This window comes from Pleurodeles waltl, chromosome 6 (assembly GCF_031143425.1).
Source record: "Pleurodeles waltl isolate 20211129_DDA chromosome 6, aPleWal1.hap1.20221129, whole genome shotgun sequence".
Taxonomy (NCBI): domain Eukaryota; kingdom Metazoa; phylum Chordata; class Amphibia; order Caudata; family Salamandridae; genus Pleurodeles; species Pleurodeles waltl.
Window position 1 is genome coordinate 1069346631 of NC_090445.1, and position 20992 is coordinate 1069367622.

At 42.3% G+C, this 20992-nt stretch overlaps 1 protein-coding gene across 3 annotated transcripts in view; it reads left to right on the top strand.

Moving 5' to 3' along the window:
- Nucleotides 1–20992, top strand: part of LOC138300551 (alkaline phosphatase, tissue-nonspecific isozyme-like) — a 229167-nt gene that overhangs the window by 195500 nt on the left and 12675 nt on the right. For all 3 annotated transcript variants that reach the window (XM_069240081.1, XM_069240082.1, XM_069240083.1), the window contains exons 9-10: nucleotides 4638–4772; nucleotides 15120–15311. In XM_069240081.1, the coding sequence (XP_069096182.1) occupies nucleotides 4638–4772; nucleotides 15120–15311 (327 nt within the window). The remainder of the gene's footprint in view (nucleotides 1–4637; nucleotides 4773–15119; nucleotides 15312–20992) is intronic.

Consider the following 20992-nt stretch of genomic DNA (forward strand, 5'->3'; position numbering starts at 1 on the left):
ACACACCATGGCAGTACCTGCAGATTTCTGTCCTTCGGCACTGGCACTTCTTGACCCGTGTGGCACCTCAACTACCATCGAGAGTTGTTGAGCATGGCTTTTATAAAAGATAAAGCAATAAATGTAAAGACTGGATACAGCAACTGCCTCGGCTCCTCACATATATCCGAACTGATGGTTTTATGCAGAGATTTGTAAAACAGCTGTTCTGTCTACTGCGATGCTCAATAGACATAGTAGACATCATGAAATCAGAGTCTGTGGAACTGTGTCAACTAAGAACAAGGGCATATCATGGCCCATAAAACAAACAGAATGGTAACCAAATTTACAAAGCAAATACAAAGCTCAAAAAGAAAGGGTTTCTGAAAATTCAAAGCTGAACTGAACTAATATGAGAGTCCTGATCAAGTGAATATCGTTAAATATGTGTTGGATGTATAGTGGGAATAGTTTGAATTTTATTGGTTGCTCCGTTCAAAGAATATGTCTAACTACGCAAACAATAATGAAGACCACAAAATGAAATGGCTCCAAAACTTTTATTGGATAATATCGAGAAGATTTCGTTATTAATGTATCAAAAATGTTTCATTTGAAGGCCACCCACGAAATTTCTCCAGAGAAAGTCTTGGAATAAGGTCTCTTGAGGAATATAAGTCTGAATCTCTGGTGATTGGCCTTTATTGTCCTGGGCATTATCTTCCCTTTTGACTCACATTGCAAGCCACCAGTTCCAAGTAGCTGGCCCACTAAACTCCTGCTGCGATGCTGTAGACGCTACCCAAACCCTCATTTAGAAATGGTCAGGTGTTGCAAAATATCATGTTGTTACGATTTTGCTTTTTAGAGTGAAGTGGTATTGTAGTATAACTAAAACTAAAGCACCAATAGTCCTTCACTACACAGGAAATTGTATCTGTTAGCTCCAGCAAAAAGCTGGTGCTAACTTTGTACCTTTAAATGTGGAAAAAACTGGCAGAACCACTTTCTCTGTATTCTGTTCCCCATGTTAAAGCTGATTTTGCAGTAATAGTGCAATTACTGGCTGGACCACCGTAATTACAGAATCATGTTATTGAGGCTTGTGATCAAACATGCAGAAAGGAGACTATTAAAACAAATTGAAACTTTTGGTGGTGTTGAGAGTAACAAACTCGGATATGACTGGATACTTTATAGCAGTGGTTCTTAAACGTTGGAGTTCTGTGGGGCACCACTGAATCATTACTAGAATCTGGGGACCACCATGAGTCATTATTGAAATCTTGAGATCCACGGCCTGACCAATTTCTATGATTTGAACATCAAAATAATAAATCATTATACAAAACAAGTATACCGCACACAAATACTTAAATATTGAAATATTTTGTTTAATTCAGAATCAAATATGGAAAGAGTTTTCAAATTTTAAATTTTGCTTCTGTGTTTGTATATAGTTTAATATTTTAAATGTAATAATTTTAATATTCAATTTTGTAAAATAGAAGCCAGATCCCCTGAGTAAGCCTCGCAGACCCTGAAGGGTCCTCGGACCACAAGTTAAGAACTGCTGCTTTGTAGCATAACATCCTAGGGCTTGGTTTTAAATATTTATTTGTCATCTTGAACTCCCAACACTGTCCACTTTGCATTGCCAGATGTGTACGTCCAGTTAAACACCCTGCTAAAAGCGGGTCTGAAGTACCAGTAATAGGTTGAAACAAGACAAGACCAAGGCAGCCTTCCTCCCTACGCATTAACAGATTGAATACCCTTAAATCAAGTATCATTAAATTATGGAATATTAATGACATGCTACTCTTATTATTTAATGAGCTAAGAAATGGCAAAATTGCTGTAATGCCCAGATTACTTACTAGTATTTTTCATTACTCTCTGATTCCATATTTCTTGTTCCATTACTTACTTTTTGCAGTTCTACAGGGGGAAACTAACTAAGGGCACCCATACCAAACACCACTCTCTCTCTCTTTTTAAATAACTCTTTACCCCTTTAACTATTAAAGTTGGATGGGCCCACCAACTCACCATGAATTAACAATATAAGAACCGCAGTACCAAATTCCAGTCCCGACCACTGAGCCAAATTCAACATGTAATGATCAACAAAGATAGAAGGAGATGACCAGGCTGCTGCAGAGATGGAAATACCATCACATTTTTCCCACTCCCAGCCAACCACTCCCCTTGCTGAATGAGCCTGGCAAATCCAGGTGCGCTATAAACACATGGTTTACCCACAAAACGAGTAACTGATACCCTAATCTAGAGTATGGTATTTGCCCATGTTCTAGAACTCTCTTTTCTGTCTTTGAAAGTGCATCGTCTTGGCTTAGTGTTCATTATGCACATATGCTTTCAGTACACCGCAGCGAGTGGACAGGCATTGGCTATGTCCTACTAGTACAGCTGGCCTATGAGGTTACAGGTCACATTTGCACCAGTCTGTGTGTATATTGTTTTAGTTCCAGCTGGTGTAGAACAAGACAGGGGTTTGGATTCCATTGAAAGAGATTAAGAAGTCCTGACCCCCTCCTGCCGTTGTTTATTCTACTGTAAACCCAATCAGAATCTATTTATGCTATTGCTGGTCTTAGGATACACACACCACACCATTTGTTTGCATTAGTACACATTTGTCAAGCAACGTTTGAGTGGACTGCACCATTTCAATACGTTCAAAGATTATATAATACATTCATTTTAAACCAACTGTAAAACAAATCTGAGAGAGCTAAATATGTTCAGCTGATCAAGGTGATAAAATTGGTTAGCCCCACTCTTTGGGGTTATACATTTTAAAGCTAAAGGCCTTTTCTACATAGCTGTAAACGATCACTTGAAAGTGTTGGCACCCCTGGTCTCAAAGTCCTCATGTTTTCCTCTGCCAGGCTTTCTATGTTCAGCTGCTGTCAGATAGCCTACTAAAACTGACAAAGACTAAAAAAAGCTCTCCTAGCTACTACATCATCAAGTTAGACTGAAAAACTCCCTGAGACAATCACAGTCATCAAGGTTGACTGAAAAACTGTGAGGCACTCACATCCTAGAGCTAGACCGAAAAACTCTGAGGCATTCACAGCATCAAGGTAGACTGAAAAACTCTGAGGCATTCACAGCATCAAGGTAGACTGAAAAACTCGGAGGCAATCAGTCATCGAGGTGTCTTTCACAGAAAAATGTTGCAAAACTACTCTTGGTAGATTGAACATATCCAATCACAGTCAACTATTGCTCTATGTTAATTTATCAACACAGTTACAAAAACAATGAACCCCTAAACTGGATTTCGATGGGTTAGTCTGGCTACCTCTCATGCACCTGAGATCTATAGGTGACAAGGTGCAATAATTAAAACATATTGATTCGTAAATATGGCCCAGTTCTTTAGAACTGCAAACCATTCTACAGTATCTGGAATCACAGTGTGATTGCTCTTGTTTTTAACATTTCTGGGAAACACAGTTGTGGCAGGGAGACATAGGAGCTTACCTTCAATTTCATGGAAACTGGAAGACTATAACACAATTTTCTGGTGGTGGTTCCTGTTGGCTGCTGTTGCGTAAGGCATGTTTTAAGCATCAGCCTTTGCACCCCTGGAGCTTTCATCAACACTCTTTTTTTCAGAAATGCTGCACTTCAAGCCTGGGTATTGCTGTCCAAAAAGAACTTAAGTTAAAATGATGATGAGGCCTGGCGTCAGTAGTTGAGACTTAGGGCCAGATGTAGCAAAGGGTTTTACCCATTCTGTGTCTATGGGAAAAATCGTTGGTACATATGGCCCTTAATTTTACAAAAGCACATCATCATTTCACACTCCTACTACTCACTAAGTGCGGGTGCTCAACAGCATTTACACTCGCTAAGTTTAGGTATGATTGATAACTATAGAATCTGTTTGAGGGGCAGACGGGGATTAAAAGTGGGAAATGAAACCTGATGAGAATTGGCAGAAGACACATTTCTAGTGAGAACGATGGTTGGACCATCTCCAGCCAGAACATGCATGGGTACAACTACAAACTGTACATTTTGTGTTGGATTTATTGTGAAATGTCAGTGCTCACACCATCCTTCCTCCATCTGCTGTCTTCAGTATCAGCTATTGCCCAAGAATGCCACTCATATCCTCCTCCCTTCCATGTTTACTCTATAGCCAGTGCACTAGAGTGCCAGTTCACACACGGCCTCCTGCCCCATATAATCTTCAGCAAAAGCGTTGCCATAGAAACCGTGTCATGTACCCTCTTTAACCATTGCTCTCGAATGCTACTTTACACCTCACCTCCTGCCATGTAGTGCCTTCAACGTCGGCCGTTGTACTAGAATTCCAGTTCACACCCTGCATCCTGCCAAGTATACTCTTCATCCATTGCCATCAAATGCCAGTTCTCGTCCTGCCTCCTGCCATTTGGAGGCTTCAGCTCCGGCTATTGCCCTCACAAGCCAGTTAACACTCTGCCACCTGCCAGATATACTATTCATGCATTGCCCCAAAATGCCAGTTCACTCCCTGTCTCCTGCAAGGTATACTCTTCACCCATTGCCCTAAAATGCCATTAACACCCTGTCTTCTGAGGTCTTCTGTCACAGTGCTCCAGACACTGCCTTATTCTCTGCTCTTGTTGCAGGTCTCTTTGAGCCGATAGACATGCTGTACGAGTTGGAGAGGGACAACCAAACAGACCCTTCATTGCCAGAGATGGTGAATGTTGCCATCCGAATCCTAAAGAAAAATCCCAAAGGATTCTTTCTGCTGGTGGAAGGTGAGGAATAGGCATCCAGTGAAGGTTCAGAAAACCAAAAGCACTGATCAATGATGTTTTTTGCTTCTTATTTTTCCTTTCTATTTTTTTCTATCACTCTCCCTATCTCTCTCTTCTCATCCTCTTTCTCGCTCTCTCTCTCTCTCTCCTGATGCTTTTCCTCTCCTGCACATCCCTCTAATCTTGCTCTCCGTCACCCATCTCCTTCATCTGGCTCATGCTCTCTCATTCTCTTTAATTTATACATTTTCTTTTCTCTCTCTCCTTCTTTCTCTTCTGTCCATTCTATCTAATAACAGCTCTGCTCTTCTTTATCTTCCCTCCCCAGGCTGATGTCGGTCCTGGGGATGCTATTTCCAAGGACCTGGCACATATTTTTTAAAGGAGGGGAGTACGTGAGCCCCCTTCCCAGGAAATTTCTGGCCTCAGGACTCCATCCTCTAAGGCTCACCGGTTGATTCATGGGGATGGGGGTATGCAGCCCTCATTCCTGGTCTGATTTCAGCCCTGTGGACCTCATCTCCTGAGGCCCAGCCATATTGATAATGGAGAGGTGGCACACAGCCCCCCCTTCTCGGGCCTAGTTTGGCTCTGGGGACCCCATCTCCCACGGCCAAGTCATATTATAAAGAGGGCACACAGCCCCCGTCCCCGGGCCAGTTTAGCTCTGGGGACCCCATTCCATGGGGACCTCCACCTTTTAGAATGGGGTGGCATACTGGGACCTATCCTAGAGCCACTCTATCTTAAATAGGGGCTGTTGGGGGGACCCCAAAGCCCCTGCAGCCCCAGCTATAGCCAGCATGCTCCCACCTCCAGGTAGCAGCTAAAAATGCTGCTCCCTGTGGGCAGGAGCAATTTTTTCATCTGTTTTCCTGCCCACTTCAGTGCAGGCATGGAAAAAGATAAAAAGTCCGCTCCCAGCAGGTGGGAGCATTTTTTGTATTCTCCAGCCTGCTGGGAGATTGGCAGGAGCTTTGAAATTGCTTGTGCCAAGCAAAAGCAAACACAGGTTTTCCTGTCCACACCAGTGTGGGCAGGGAAAGTGCTAGGTCCCTGGGTTGGGCACCCCGGGGCATAGCTGGAGTAGGTCCTGGGGGCTGGGGTCCCCAGGGACATTAATGGCTCTGGGAGGGGGACCATGCAGTCCTCCTCCCATTTGTGTGCATTGCCGATCCCCCTGCGGTCGAACCTGTGGAGGGAGGGACACGCAGCCCTTTCTCCCATTTTTTTTCAAGGCCAGGCTGGAAGGGTTGCAGTACCCGGTGCCAAAATGGACCAGGAAGGGGTGCTGCGCAGCCCCCCTCTCTATTAACCACATCGGCTGGGCCTCAGAGAATAGTGTCCCTGGGGTTGAAATCAGCCTGTAAGGGGGGCCATGTGCAGCCCCTCCCCTTACTACATTAAATATATCCCCCCAGGTCCGGGCCCACCATGTGGGGCCATGACAACTATGCGCGGGTAACCGCATTTGTTTTTTCCAAAATGTTTTCCCATGAATCCACGGATCTTCTGTGGATTTGCAGGAAAATGTTTAAAAAATGGTTAAAGTTATTAGCAAAACAAAAAACGCTTTTCCTATTCTACTGTGTGACCCAACCTAAGGCTATGGCCAAAACACGTCGGTCATGATTGCACTACTGCACTTTAAAAGAAAAAAATGAAGGATTGTTGGAAACGAAAAGCCATCCGCATACTTCCTCAGATCAATGGTATGACAAGAGCGGCTGCTTGTGTGACAGTGGGCTTGAGAAGTGTTAAACGGAATATATATACATATATATATTCACTGAATAAACCAAAGGTCACAGGGGCGTTATAGTTACGTTCAGAATTTACTCGTACAAAACCATAAAAATTCAGCAGTTATGCTTTTTTCAAGTAACTAGAGATTGCTCTCTGAGGTAACTATAACTCGTGCCCTCGCCATGCGTGGTTGTTTCATTAATAGGTGTATTGCAAATTGTTGCACCTGGCACCTTTTTGCAGGGTCATCCACAATCTTTTTGCCTCCTTCCTCCTAATTTGTCTGACCAGCTTTTGTTGGCTTTAGGTGCATATGCTCTCTGTGTAAATTGTACTGTTGATTGGTTTATCCATAATTGGCATATTTGATTTACTGGTAAGTCCCTGGTAAAGTGTATCAGAGGTGCCAAGAGCCTGTAAATCAAATGCTACTAGGGTGCCTCCAGCACTGGTTGTGCCACTCAAATTAGCTACCCTGTAAACCTGGCTCAGACCTGCCACTGCAGTGTCTGTGTGTGCAGTTTTAAACTGCCATTTCGACTTGGCAAGTGTACCCAATTGCCAGGCCTAAACCTTCCCTTTTACTACATGTCAGGCACCCCTAAGGTAGGTCCTAGGTAGCCCCAGGGGCAGGGTGCAGTGTATGTTTAAGGTAGGACATATACTAGTGTGTTTAATATGTCCTAACAGTGAAATACTGACAAATTCGGTTTCACTGTGCAAGGCCTATCTCTCTCATAGGTTAACATAGGAGCTGCCGTTAAATATCCCCAAAGAGCAGATTCCCCTTGAGAGCAGATACAAAGGTGGAGTTTAGGCTCTATGAACCCACAATTTAAAAATACATCTTTTATTGAAGTTGGTTTTTAAACTGTCTGTTTGAAAATGCCACTTTTAGAAAGTACATTCAGTGACTCTGTCTGTTTGTGGATTGTCTGTCTGCGTCAGTTTGACAGTTGGGCTGTTTTGCACCTCTCTAGACAGTGACAGCCTGCATATCCTGATGAGCCATCTGAGCTAGAGGGGAGGGAGGAATTGTCATTCACACCTGAAAGGATTGTGCCTGCCCTCACACAATGCAGTCTCCAACCCTCTGGTGTGTGTCTGTGGCCTGGCCTGGACAAAGAAGGATCTGTCAAACACTTGAGACTTAGCTTTGAAGTTTGCCAACTTCAAGGGCAGAGAGAGGTGTAAGACGAAGACCCAAAAACCCAGACTTTTAGAATCTTTCTGGAATCAAGAGGAACTTCTGCCAAGGAGAAGAACTGAAGAGCTGGAGGAGGAGTACTGTCCCTTTGCTTTGCTGCTTTGCTGGACTGGCCTGCAGTTGCTACTTCTGCCTGAAGAGAGTGCAAAGGGTGAACTTTGCTGTGTGTGCTGCTTGAGAAAGTTCTCCAAAGGCTTGGAGTAGAGTTTGCCTCCTGTTGGAGGTCTCAGGGACACCAAAGACTTCAGTTTCCTTGACCTCTAGCACTGGGAACTGTGTGTTTTTTGCTGTTCAAGAGGAGAAACCACTGCGACGCCGTGAATGACGCCGCTGGCCTGCACTGTGACCTGCCAACGCCGCACTGAGTTGCATTGCCTCGCTTCGCACCACGACCCTGGTCTCACTGACGTCATCATCAGACGCCTTCACTGTGCCGCTGCTCGCACCGCGACCTGTGGGCCCCGCACTTCGGCATTTCCTGCTCACACCGCAGCCTGGGCCTCTCCAATGCCGCCGCTCATGCTGACACCGGCGCTGCTGCCTGTACGGTGGCCTGTGAACACCGCTCGTGAGGTACACAGAGCACCGCCCCGAACCGCACCTCAGCCCCGGTCCACAGACACCAGCACCATCGACTTCAGTGTCGTCACCAGGCATCCCTGCCTGCACCATGGCCTGTGGCCACCGCTCGTGAGGGTCACGAAGCACCGTCCCATCCCGCACCGCTGGCTTGGGCCTACAGACGACAGTGCTTCTGCAATGACGACCCCGCTGCCTGCACTGTGATCTGTGGACACCGCACGTTGCACCTCCCTGCTTCACTCCGCAGCCCAGGTCTCACAAATGCCGATGGACGCCGTCACCGAGCCCCTGCCTGCACCATGACCTGTGGGCACCGCACGTCGCATCGTCCCCCTTCGCACCGCATCCCCGACGCCATCCACGCCAGCGCTCCTGAATTCATCAGCCCAGAGTTCAATCTGCAACACGTGTGACTTCAAGGGACCAACGACTCCTGCACTGACTCTGGAACCAACACCGCAACGTCAGTGGCGCAGCTCTCTGGAGCTCGCCACGAGGATCACAACATCCTACAAATCCAAGGTACTGTCTGCGGGTCTTCCCGACACCGTAGATGGCCTGCGACGCTACGGCCGGCCTGAACTGTTGGTTTTGTTGATCACGACGCCGTGAAAACCCCAGGTAGAGCTATTGACTTCAAGGAACTGCATTTATGAGTAAATCTTGCAGAATTCATAGTTTTATTGCTGTATGTTAGATTTGTATCGTATTTGGTCTTGTTTTAAATAGATAAATATTGGCTATTTTTCTAAAACTGGTGTGATGTCCTTTTGTAGTGTTTTCACTGTGTTACTGTGTGTTGTGTGCAAATGCTTTACATATTGCTTCTGAGATAAGCCTGACTGCTCATGCCAAGCTACCAAGGGGGTGAGCAGGGGTTATCTAAGCGGGTATCTCCCTTATCCTGACTAGAGTGAGGGTCCCTACTTGGACAGGGTGCAAACCGACTGCCAACTAGAGACCGCATTTCAAACACAAATGTTGAGGTGAGAGTTTGAAATATGGTGTAGAATATGTCAGCAATATTATAATATGTGGAGTAATTAGCTGTACATGGCGAAGACGTGAGTTACCTCAGGGCGCACATTTTAGTTACTTGAAAGAACTCTAACTCTAACTGCTGAATTTCTATAGTTTTGTACAACTAAATTCGGAACCTAACTATAAAGTCCCTGTAAGCTTTTTTTTGTTCAGTGAATTTCTATGTTTTTTTTTTTAACGTATAGTAATTTTAATTGCTATACGTGAATCCAACCCCAGCGGTTGGCCACAGGGCCTGGCCTGAGGCCAACCCCCTAGAAGCACCCAACATTTGTCCGTGCACTGCCGTCTCCCGTGCACAGTAGGGGTTGCCCGCAAGGGCTGCCCTTGCAGGCAGTCACTGTGGCCAGTCCCCCTAACCACCCAACCTGATGTTGTGCACTGTCCTTTGTGCATGCACTGTGGAAGTTAGCCGCAGCCTCTGTAGGTGTGAAAATAGGTATGAGAGGCTGTATCTGGGGGTAAGAGTGGCTGTCAGGGTGTGAGAGTGCATACATCAGTGTTTTAGTGGGTACGTCGGTATGTGTACAGGTCTGTGAGTGGGTGTATCGGGTGTCAGTTGGTGTATGAGTGGGTTTGTGATGGTCTGAGTGGGTGGGTGTGAGTGAGTGCCTAACCATCTGAGTGGGTCTAAGTGGGTGCATGAGGGTCTGACTGGGGCTGTGATTGAGTGCATGAGGGTCTGAGTGGATCTGTGAGTGGTTATGTGAGTGTCTGAGTGGGTCTGTGAGTGGGTGCAGGAGTGTCTGAGTGGGTGTGTGAGTGGGAGAATTGATTAAAAGAGAGACCGAGAGAGAGAGAAAGAAAGTGAGAGGGAGGGAGAGAGATAGAGGCCCAGATTTATGTGGGCCTGGCGCATTCCAACACCATATTAGCTTCATTCTTTGTTTACACTAATGTGGCGTTGGAAGAAAAATTGGTCTATACTACAAAGTGGTGCAATGCAAAGTGGTGCCAGGCATAATGTATGCAAGGGGGGTGTTCTGGCACTAGGGGAGGTAAAAAAATGGTGCAATGAAATCTAAGAGATTTCTTTGCATCATTTTATTGGTTTTTTTAACGCCTGCTAAGAAAAGGCGTTAAAAAGAGGTTTCCTATTGTGTTCAATGGGCGTCTGGGTGCTTTGCAGGATTAGCGTCAACATTTTTTATGCTAATCCTGCAAAACGCGGGACAAGTGACAAAAATTATGCCACTAGTCCCCCTGACTACCGCCATGGGGTGCCGTATTTTAAATACGGCGCTCACATGGTGGTATTAGGGGAGCGCTAAGAGGCGCAAGAAATGTGGCGCTGCATAAATCTTCCTCAGAGTTTTTCAGCTTTTCTGTCTGATATACCTGAAATGAGTTATTTGTCTCCAATTTAAAATAACTAAATGTATTTGTTTTTAAAAATATATATATTTTTTAAATTAAAATTAAAAAAATGGAAATGAGTCCAACTGAGGTATGGGGTTTTATTGATTTATTTATTTTTCTAGCACTTTATGGGCTTTCTTATTATTTATTAAAATAAATAAATAATCAAAAGCCCTTTACAGGCTCTCTGGCACAGCAGGGGAAGCCTTAATGGTTCCCCAGGGTTCCTATATATATTTGTAAATACATTATTTTTTAGGGGATCCCCTTGCTTTTTTTTTTTACATCTTGCCCCTGGGGGTGGTGGTCCCTGAGGCGCGGGGGGCCAGTGGCCCCCCCATATATGACAATTGTAGCCCTGGTGAGGTGGAGGTCTCCAGGGCAGTGGGAGGCCTCTTTTATTTCATTTTTACTTTTTTTCTGGGACTCAGCTCAAGATGGCTGCAAACTCTTCTTGGTTTGAAGTGTTAGCAGCCAATCAGAGCTGTGCATTTCCTGCACAAGCTTGTAGTTGTTCAGCAATACTTTGCGGCGAGAGAGGTAAAAATTTGAATTTCTCAAAATTTCTCAAAAGCTACTGAACAGATTTACTCAGAATAAGCAAAACCGTAATCTGCGTGCCGACAGCTAGCTTTCTGCCAAATATGATGAAATTCCGTCCAGTTGTTTGGCCTGTAGTTCTGTCTAAAGAATCCTATGGAAATTAACATGGGAAAAGCAATGTTTTTTAGCTCCCTTTTTTTCAGCCCCCGCTTGACGGATCACCCCAAAACTTTTCATGCGCAACAAGAATCACAGCGACCCTTTTTTGGAAAATTTAATAAAGATTCGTCAAACGGTGCCAAAGATGTAGGCAGAAGGTAATATATATATATATATATATATATATATATATATATATATATATATATATATTTAGTTTTATATATATATAGTTATATATTTGTGTGTGTGTGCACACACATATATATGTACACACACTGACACATTATAACATTATATAGGCACACACATATATGTATATATGTGTGTGTGTATATATATATATGTATATATATATATACACACACACACACATATATATATATATATACACATTGTTAAATATTTTATAAGATTATTAAATCATTATTCTAATTTTCAAATTGTACTAAACAAAATAAAACTATAACCCTTTATTAAAAAATAAAAATTTAAATTATTCAATACATAATTTTTAATCAAATGTACTTCAGATGAAATAAAAATGAAACTGTAAGTGATTTTTTAACATTATTGCTTGAAAGGTTTTATATATAAATTAAATCAATATATTTAAATTAATCTTTAATCCACATTTAATTTGATGAATTAATTTGCTGTAACATTTTATTTTATTAGTTCTAGGTTAAAGATAAATACTTAAAAGTATTTTACATTTACATTTAAATATGTTTTTGAAGAACAAATAAATTTTAATATTTCCCATATAAATTCTCATATGGAGATCTCTGCCATGGTGGTGGCGAGATCTCCACCTACGTTTGCATGCAAATTTACATATAGTAATTTTAGACTCACAAATCCTGTTGTAGGAAGGCCCACCTCCTTATTTGGAGGGGGAGACCTGTAAATGTACAACTAGATGTAAATCTACAATCGAAAATGGTTAATAGCAAAAATGCAGTTACAAAAGCAAAAATATGTAGAGTTACACCTAGTAATAGTAGTATATATACATGTGTATAAATACACACTTGTATATTTTCCTTTGTGAATAGGCCCAAACAGCTACACTGCACCCTAATTTTAAGCTTGTGAGTTGTATCATTCCTCCATTTGCTTTAAATTAAGAAAGTGTTTTAATGGCTTTCTAACCATTGATGGAGCATATATGGGTTGAGAAACGTTGGGCTGCAACTAAAGATTGTTCTGCAACTAAATTCCAAGCACTGGAAATGTTCCATTCCATCAGGAGAAAGATCTTGCTGTGGAATATACAAGCGTTCTTCTTTCTTTGATGATTAAACTTTGTATCTTCTGTTCCAATTCGGGGGCCATTTTGTCTGGCCATTTCTCAGTACTATATGAGAATCACAGTCCATTGTGTGATTGCTCCCCGATAGTAATGGCCATGGCAGTAATAAATGGGCCATTTTAAGATGGAGGTGGAATTCAGTTCAATTGACCATTTGTTGCACGCTACAGTCATTTATATAATGCTAAAACACAATCAATGCAACCAAGCATGTTCTGCTGGAGGGTTGCCACACTCTTAATTATAGCTGATGGACCACGTGACTTGAAGAATCGGGTAGGTCAAGAGGTGCTTTTTGAAGACATGTCAAAGATGAGATGAACTACTTTTACGACTTTGTGAGGTCTGTAGACATTTGTTTAGCATAACAAGAAAAGTGCAACATCGCTTTGCAGTGTAGCAGCATCTCCTTTCAATTAGCTGTGAGCATCGAATGCTAACCCCTACCAATTAGCACACTTTATATAGATTTTCTTAATATGTTTCAGGCAAGAATATTTTTGACAAACAATGAAAATCAAAAAACAGGTGTACATCATTCTCAAGGGAACGAAAAAGAACCTTAAAAAAACCTTGAAAAAGAAAAATCCAAACCTCCAGACGATGAGCTCGTAATTTCTGAATCTTCGCTTACCAAGGCCAATCTTAAGAGTGAGGATAAGTACAACAGAAGCTCCAAAGCAGCACGGGCTATACACAAAATCGACATACAAAATGACAGCAAATGAATCAACATGGCGTCATCTACAACAGTGATTTCAAAGGAATTTTGGGCAAATTGTCACTTGTTAGATTGTGTATCCTGGCAATTGATATACGTTGTTGAGAGAATCCCCCCTTTGGAGGTTTGGGGAATAAGTGGTACTTGCGGGATACTCATGGTGATGGAGTTCAATTGATTTTTACCCTCCTAGGATGATTAAACTCCTGATTTATTACATGGTAAGTACTTGTGAAGTGTTTTACAGTAGTAGGAACTTGATTTGAAGCTAGTGGGGTTGTTGTTGAGCAGGAATAATGTGAACCCTCCTCTTGATTCAGGGAGGGCCCTAGCTGGAGTAGGTTTGGAGAGGTGTTAGCGTTCTCATTGGTTTTCATGTACCACTATTGGAAAGTCACTGTAGTTCTAACTTCCCTTATTTATTCTATAGCATCATTTTAGGGTTGGTGCCACAATAAAATGGTCATAATGGGTCTTTGTGACTCTTTATAGTGCTGCACTGATTATAGGTTGAGTGCTAATAGTGCTTCCTCAGGTTTTATGGCTAGTTTTTCCACAAGCATTTAATAAATGAGAAAAACGTGTATAAAACATTAAAAATGTGGGACAAACATTTGCAATATGATTGCAGAAACCGTTTGCTGTAGTTAATCTCTATTTTTCAGGCTGATCAGTGAACCGGACTGAAAACCTGGACATCGCCGACCTCAAAATGTATTTTTTGCTATACTGTATCGTGGAATTGTTGTCATCACTAGTGGGCGTTTACAATATACCCCCAAAACTAAAGAGCAACTGCAAGTATCAACATGACAAATATGCTTGACATGTTGAGGATTCTCCCAGCACCACAGGGTCACTTATATGACATTTCATGCAACACTACAATAATGTCTACTCTCTTTTATGGAATACGTGCTACTCCAAATAATGATGACTGACTGGTCAGCCAAAATTGGAAGCCAACTTCCCTCTATGGTGACGCTTCCACATGGCGTACATAGCTTTCTCATGTGCTGGAGTCAATGGAGGTTCATCCATCAGGAAAACCACCTTCCGTCGCCTGAAGCTTTGAGCAGTGGAACACATAGAGTTGGTAAATGCAGTTCCTTCCTTTACTTCGCAGCAGTTTAATTACCATCCCCCTCTAAATGAGGGCTCCTGTCTAGTTTCCTTGTGCGAGCTCTTGATAAACAATTTCGAAACTTTACAATAATGCTTTGTTCACTATTTATTTTTCTTTTTTCTTCACAATTGCAATGTTGTTTTATCCCTCAAAATTGCCAACACCTTTAATGCCAAATTTATCTCATACAATGTGCCAGACTACAATTTAATTATGCCGACTCAAGCAAGTAAATTAAGTAGTGTGCTATTACAGGGCCATTATTTCTTGCTTATTTCAAATGAAAATCAAGTAATTAATTAGGCAGCAGCTATTTTACTGTTGAGTGCTTCATCGTATCCAGTGATCTTGTCCACGACTAACACAAATTGTAAAAAATAAAGTTAGAACGTCACATGAGGTAAACACTCTGCATATCTTGCCAGCAGGTTTCGTCTACAGGTGTATGCTGTCTATATTTTGAATAAAATGCATATTAGGGCATATCAAGCCAGATTAGTTCAATGTTTTACACACTCCCTCCTCCACCATTTCCTCTTTATCTGCAGGAGGAAGGATTGACCATGGACACCACGAGGGCAAGGCAAAACAGGCTCTCTATGAGGCCGTGGAAATGGACAAAGCCATCACTGTTGCCGGGACTCTGACCTCAGAAGAGGACACATTGACTGTAGTAACAGCGGACCACTCCCACGTCTTTACTATGGGCGGCTATACCCTGCGCGGAAATCCCATTTTTGGTGAGTGAGTCTTCCTTCCTGCTGAGAAGTACTGGCTCTAGGAGCATTATGGGACGGTACTGCACCCCAAGATAACCTTGAAAGTGTTCATATGAAGACTGGTTGAATGAAAGTCCTGTTAACTGTTTTGTTGTGTTTTCAAAGACCTTCTGTTTTGCCAAACTACTGGTAACTAATTTAACATCAATGTCTACCTTACATTTTCATGTGTCTGACAACAATATGAGTGGATTTACAAAGCGGAACATAATAATGCTTTCACACTGTCACAGAGGAGTGTGATAGGTAGAGGCTTCAGCATCGTAAAATGTCTTACCATGCATCAATACAAAAGTTGCCATCCTTACCAGAGCAGCATGATAAACATTAACTCTTTGTACATAACTATGATGGGAACAATGATTATGCTAAGGTCAAAACAAGGCACATTAAGTTTACGTAATAGATATAAGGCTAAGATTGTTCTAATGTATTGTTTCTCTGTTCTACTTATTCATTGTGTTCATTTAAAATTAACATAATTGCAGATCAATTTTTTTTTTTTTTTTAACAAAAGGCAAGTCCAATGAGTTATTTTTATGCAATGCCATTTAAAGTCCATCAAATATACTGGCACTTTTTTAGTATGCTGCAAAGTATGCATAGATACTTTTTTCATAACCAACTTTATTATGTTTAGGTACATCATGACATCACATTTTTACAAGAAACCACAGCCACTTTCTCCAGCCCTCACTCCGGCCTTCCCCATCCAGCCCACACGCCCCCCTTCTCCTCAGTGCTTGTTTGTTACACCTGAATAAATCCCCCATTTCCCCCATATCTTATTGTGTTTCTTTGGAGACCCTCTGGCCCTATAAATGGGTTCTTCTATCTTAGCACAGCATGCCTTTGCAGAGGTCCATTATGTCACACTAGTGTCTGTGGTGGTAATCCAATAATGCGCTAGGTTGCTTTTGGCCAAGAGCATGTAAATACCGATTAGTGTCAGTTTGTGGTGGGGAAGATCCAGATCCCCCAGTATACCTAACACCATCACCCTTGGTTTAAGTTACACTGGTTGCCTCAAAACCTCTGTCATTATTACTGCCATGTTGTTCCAATGTTTTTATCACTGGGCACGACAACACCATGTGAAAGAAATCCACTTCCAGTGAGATGCAGCGGGGACGTTTGGGTGAGGTTTGTTTGCCAGTTCTCCAGGGCCATATTGTGTGATGTAAGTTGTATGTAAATAATTAAGCTGGAGCAGTCATCGGAAGGCTGGAATGACTGTGGTGCGTGGGACCATACAAGCGTCCTCCAGTCAGCCTCCTCAAGGGTAATACCCCAGGACTCCCATTTCCTTTTAAACAAGTCAAAGGTAGTGGGGGAGCTAATTATAGGTGTTCTGCAGATTTGCAACACCCCCTCTTTCCTCTGTGCAGTGGGCCTTGTAGGAATTTGACTTCGAGTGGGCTACATTATAGGAGGTCTTGCATGTTCGTTCGGTAGCGTGCCTCTGCTATAAATACTTTTGGAATTTGGTAGAGAAAAGCGAGTACCGGGCTTGTAGATTTTGAAATGACTTAATGGTTGAAGACCCCCTGACAACTCCCAAAAGTGTGATTCCTATTTTATCCCACGTGGCAAAACCGTGTTTATTGCATATGTTACATTTTGCAAACAATCTAAGTTTATCAATAAATCCACTTGTATGATGCCTTTTTACCTCGTTTATGTCAAGACAAGGCAAACAGCACACAAGAAGCATCTCCCATTACCACTTGTAAATGCCAGTGTAAAAATAAATATGTGTAAACTGTGCAATAATGGTAATACCATGTGTCATTTCTCAATTGTATCTAAGACATATAAATTAGGAGGTGACGTCCAAATAAAATGTTATTCCCACTCTCTGGTTTTACCTCATGGTTTAGCATTGGTCTCTTAATGCACATCATTGTGTTTCTTAAAACTTTGAGATCATGATTGATCCATATTGTTACAGAGTACCATATGTATCTTTTGTTTACCTCTAATTTTCGTATATTCCCTTTTTTGAGATGTGGTTCAGTTTATCCAGCAGGTACTCCTAATGCTCCAGATCCATGTTCAGGTGGTCTGAGATCTTTGTTGCATGTAAGGTGGTTGAAATTCAAGGGGTAGCAAACTTTACACACACTATTCAGTGCGTTTGTGCCCATATTTGAATATTTGATCATGGCAATTTAAGAAACTAAGGAAAATACTTATTTAAATAATAGTCTTTAGTAAGTAGCACATTTAGATGCCCACATATTCTCCTTTATATCACAAACAAAGAGTAAATAGCACAACCTCAAGCATAGATATTATCATACAGAATGGTAATTTAATCAATAATATACATTCATCATGTCTAACCTGGGGGGTAGCAAGACTGAGTGAGTTTTAGAGTGACAGGCTGTGTTCAGCTCAGATTACCACCACAAGCGCAGCCATCATATTGTATATTTATCCTGCCATTTGCGGGTGTCAACATTGCTGAGAGTGCTGTGGGGTAATTTAATAAATGGCTGCCTGCTCAGCACAGCCTCTGTGCTGCAAGGGCTCTTCCATGTGAAGCCTTGCCCACCCTAGGCAATGTTACAAATTGTGTTGCCAGACCACCATCTTTCACCACGACAGAACACAAGGCCTGCAGAACTGGTCTGTTATTTAGCAAATCAGGGCCTTCAGAGAGTTGGAGTCTCCATTTTTTTCATTTGAACTAACTGTTCAATGTTGTAAAAGGAAAGGGCGCGGGGAGCATTTTGAAATCTTTTTAGGGAGCATGAAATGGCAGAGGTCAATAAAATGTGCTTATTTGAAATCTGCTTTTGTCTCAATGAATTCATTTCACAAAGCCATTTTTGAGGACGAACATACGTTTACAGATCAAAATGGCTGAATTTGCACCCTTCAGGTATCCAATAAAAGTCATGCATTAATGAATTTGCTATTCTGTATGTGTTTACCATGACTGTTTATAATATACGCAACAGTAAGTCGCAAACAAGGAGTGGGCAGCTGACAAATCGATGTGTTAGCCTTGTGAGTTTGTGAGCACCTACACATTCGTGAATTTGTGATCCTTTTGCATGCTGGAAACAGTCAGAGATTTGCTTCGGAAAAAGGGTTGAAATAAATGGGGTTCCGGTACTTGTAGGGGAATAGGACACCCCTCAAACTTAGTGGTGAGATATGCAGTGTGTTTCTCTTTGAGAAAAATGTTTTCACCTTGGAGAAAAAAAAGAAAAAAAGTTCAATTTCACAGTGGGTCTGCTTTACCCAATCACTATTGTACTGTGTGTAACTCTGCTTTGAGGTAATGACCATGAGTGAATGTCACTTGACACTGCCAGTGCTGTGCCTGGAAACCTCTGGCAGCACAGTTTCTCAGGGGCAAGAATTGCAAAAAGTAGTAAATCTGCACTGGGTTCCAGGAGTATCACTGTGAATACAGATCTAAAACTTTTCTGGGGATTGGACCTAATATATTTTATACTTGGCCTTTCCCAGTGTTCTGAGAAGCCCTGGCTAGGGGCATTGTCTTGTTGCACATTAGGTGTATATTTTTACTGGGTGGATTGGACATCTAATAGCAATATGTGCCCGGCATGAGAATCCTTCTTGTATTTTTTCCAATATCAAAACATTTTGGAGGGTGCTTTTCTTCTGGTGCAGTATTTGTGCAGCGCTCAGAAGTTCAGAAGGAGATAATTGTCCAAAGTTACCAAAGCAAGGCACAAAATGTGTAAAGCTGAATTCTGCATCAAGGGACTGTTGAACAGGGTATTGTACTACATGATTGCCATTGTTGGCCAGCACCCCCACTTAAAAAATTCTCCCACACCCTCTATTCTGCTGTTATCTGATGCTGGGAACATAACCGCAATGCAGTGTTCCCAGACAGCAACCCTTGACAGCAGCTAGCCTGCGGTGCTTAACTTGCGCACTCAGTTGCAGGCGGTGGGCACCGGCTCTCGATTTTGGGGGCAATGACTTATTTTTCAACATCAGACTGCGCCCCAGAACAAGTGAAAGAAAGGGATTAAAGGATGAAAGGAGGATGGATAGAAAGACATGAAAAGGGTGGCAAAGAAAGAGGACAATAACTTGCAAGAGTGAAATATAGTGACTGGAAGTGCAAGGTGGTGAAAAAAGAGACATGAGGTGCAATTAGTACTTGACTGCCTTGGCATTCATCAACTCCTGCAATTGGCAGTGCAATTGGCAGGCCCTAATAAAATATATGGGCCCTGCTTGTATTACTATTATGATTATTGTTGTTGTTGTTTATTGGTATTATTATTATTATTATTATTATTATTATTATTAACTTAAACATTGGGTGTAGCATAACTATCAATAGTACAGCCGCTACAGTGATACCAGGACCTGGGCATGTGAGAGGCCCAATGCATTACAATTATAATTGGCTTTCACTACCCAACTTGGAGTGTGGTTGGCCATTTTCCTTGCTTATATTAGGACCCTGACATGCCCTAGGCTCTTTTGTAGTGGGCATGTCACTCATTACTGGGCATGACAGTCCTTTTTTTGCAGGTGATACTTATGTTAGCAAGGAACTGTAATTTTATTCCCATTGAAACACGGAGTTTACACCATTAGAAACTAATGTGTTAGTGCTCAGTTCCACTGTGAGGGCCTTTGAACTGCAGTAACTGTGATGAAGAACGTGAGAAGAACACATTTGTTAAATGGGGAAACAATACTTCACAGGAAGGCTTTCAGCATATATCACTTAAAAAAGAATATTGATCATTTATATTTTGGTCACTTTGATAATATGTCTATACCAAGTCATTGTATCAACTTCAGAAGGATGGCAGGCTGGATCCTAAATGTTTGGACTCGAACTGCACGACCATCACTGCAGCAGCTGCTCGATAAAGTGCTCTATTTTACTAGCATTTGACAGGCACTCCTTACAGGTTAGGGAGTTTGAAAAGGTTTGACAGTATCTACCCAGAGTACGGCGCCTTCATAAAACAACCATTGGCAAAGCAAATAGGTCCCTCCTATGCAAGAGCTATTGGCTTTGCCAATGTGTTTTAGCAATGTTGTGCAGCAGCGTGGCTGCTATTCAACATGGCTAAAAGTTAGTGGCATGGAGAAGAGTGGCCTGGAGTGTCATAGAGTGAAATATTGAAGAGTAAAGTAAAGTGTTGTGGAGTGGAGGGGCAGAGACTGTCATGCATTGAAGTGGCATTGTGTGGTCACATTGAGTGGCACAGAGTAGAGTTGACAGCTGTAGAGTGTAGTGACGCAGAGTGGAGTGGCACACATTAGAGTGGCGCAGGTTAGAGTAGAGTGGAGTGCGTTGGTATAAAGTGAATAGAGTAGAGTGGCATAGAGTGGTACAGCGTGGAGTGGCGTAGAGTTGAGTGATGCAGAGTGCAGTGGTGCAGAGTAGAGTTCAGTGGCATACATTGCAGAGTAGAGTTGAGTTGCATAGAATACATTGGCTTGGAGTGGTGCAGAGTAGAGTATCATAGAATGATGCAAAGTACAGTATAGTACCATACAGTGCACTGGTGTAGAGTGCAGTGGCTATAGTGGAGTAGCATAGAGTGGAGTAGTGCAGAGTAGAGGGGTGGAAAGTGCAGTGTTGTAGAGTGTTGGAGTGCAGTGGAATAGAGTGGCTTAGAGAGCAG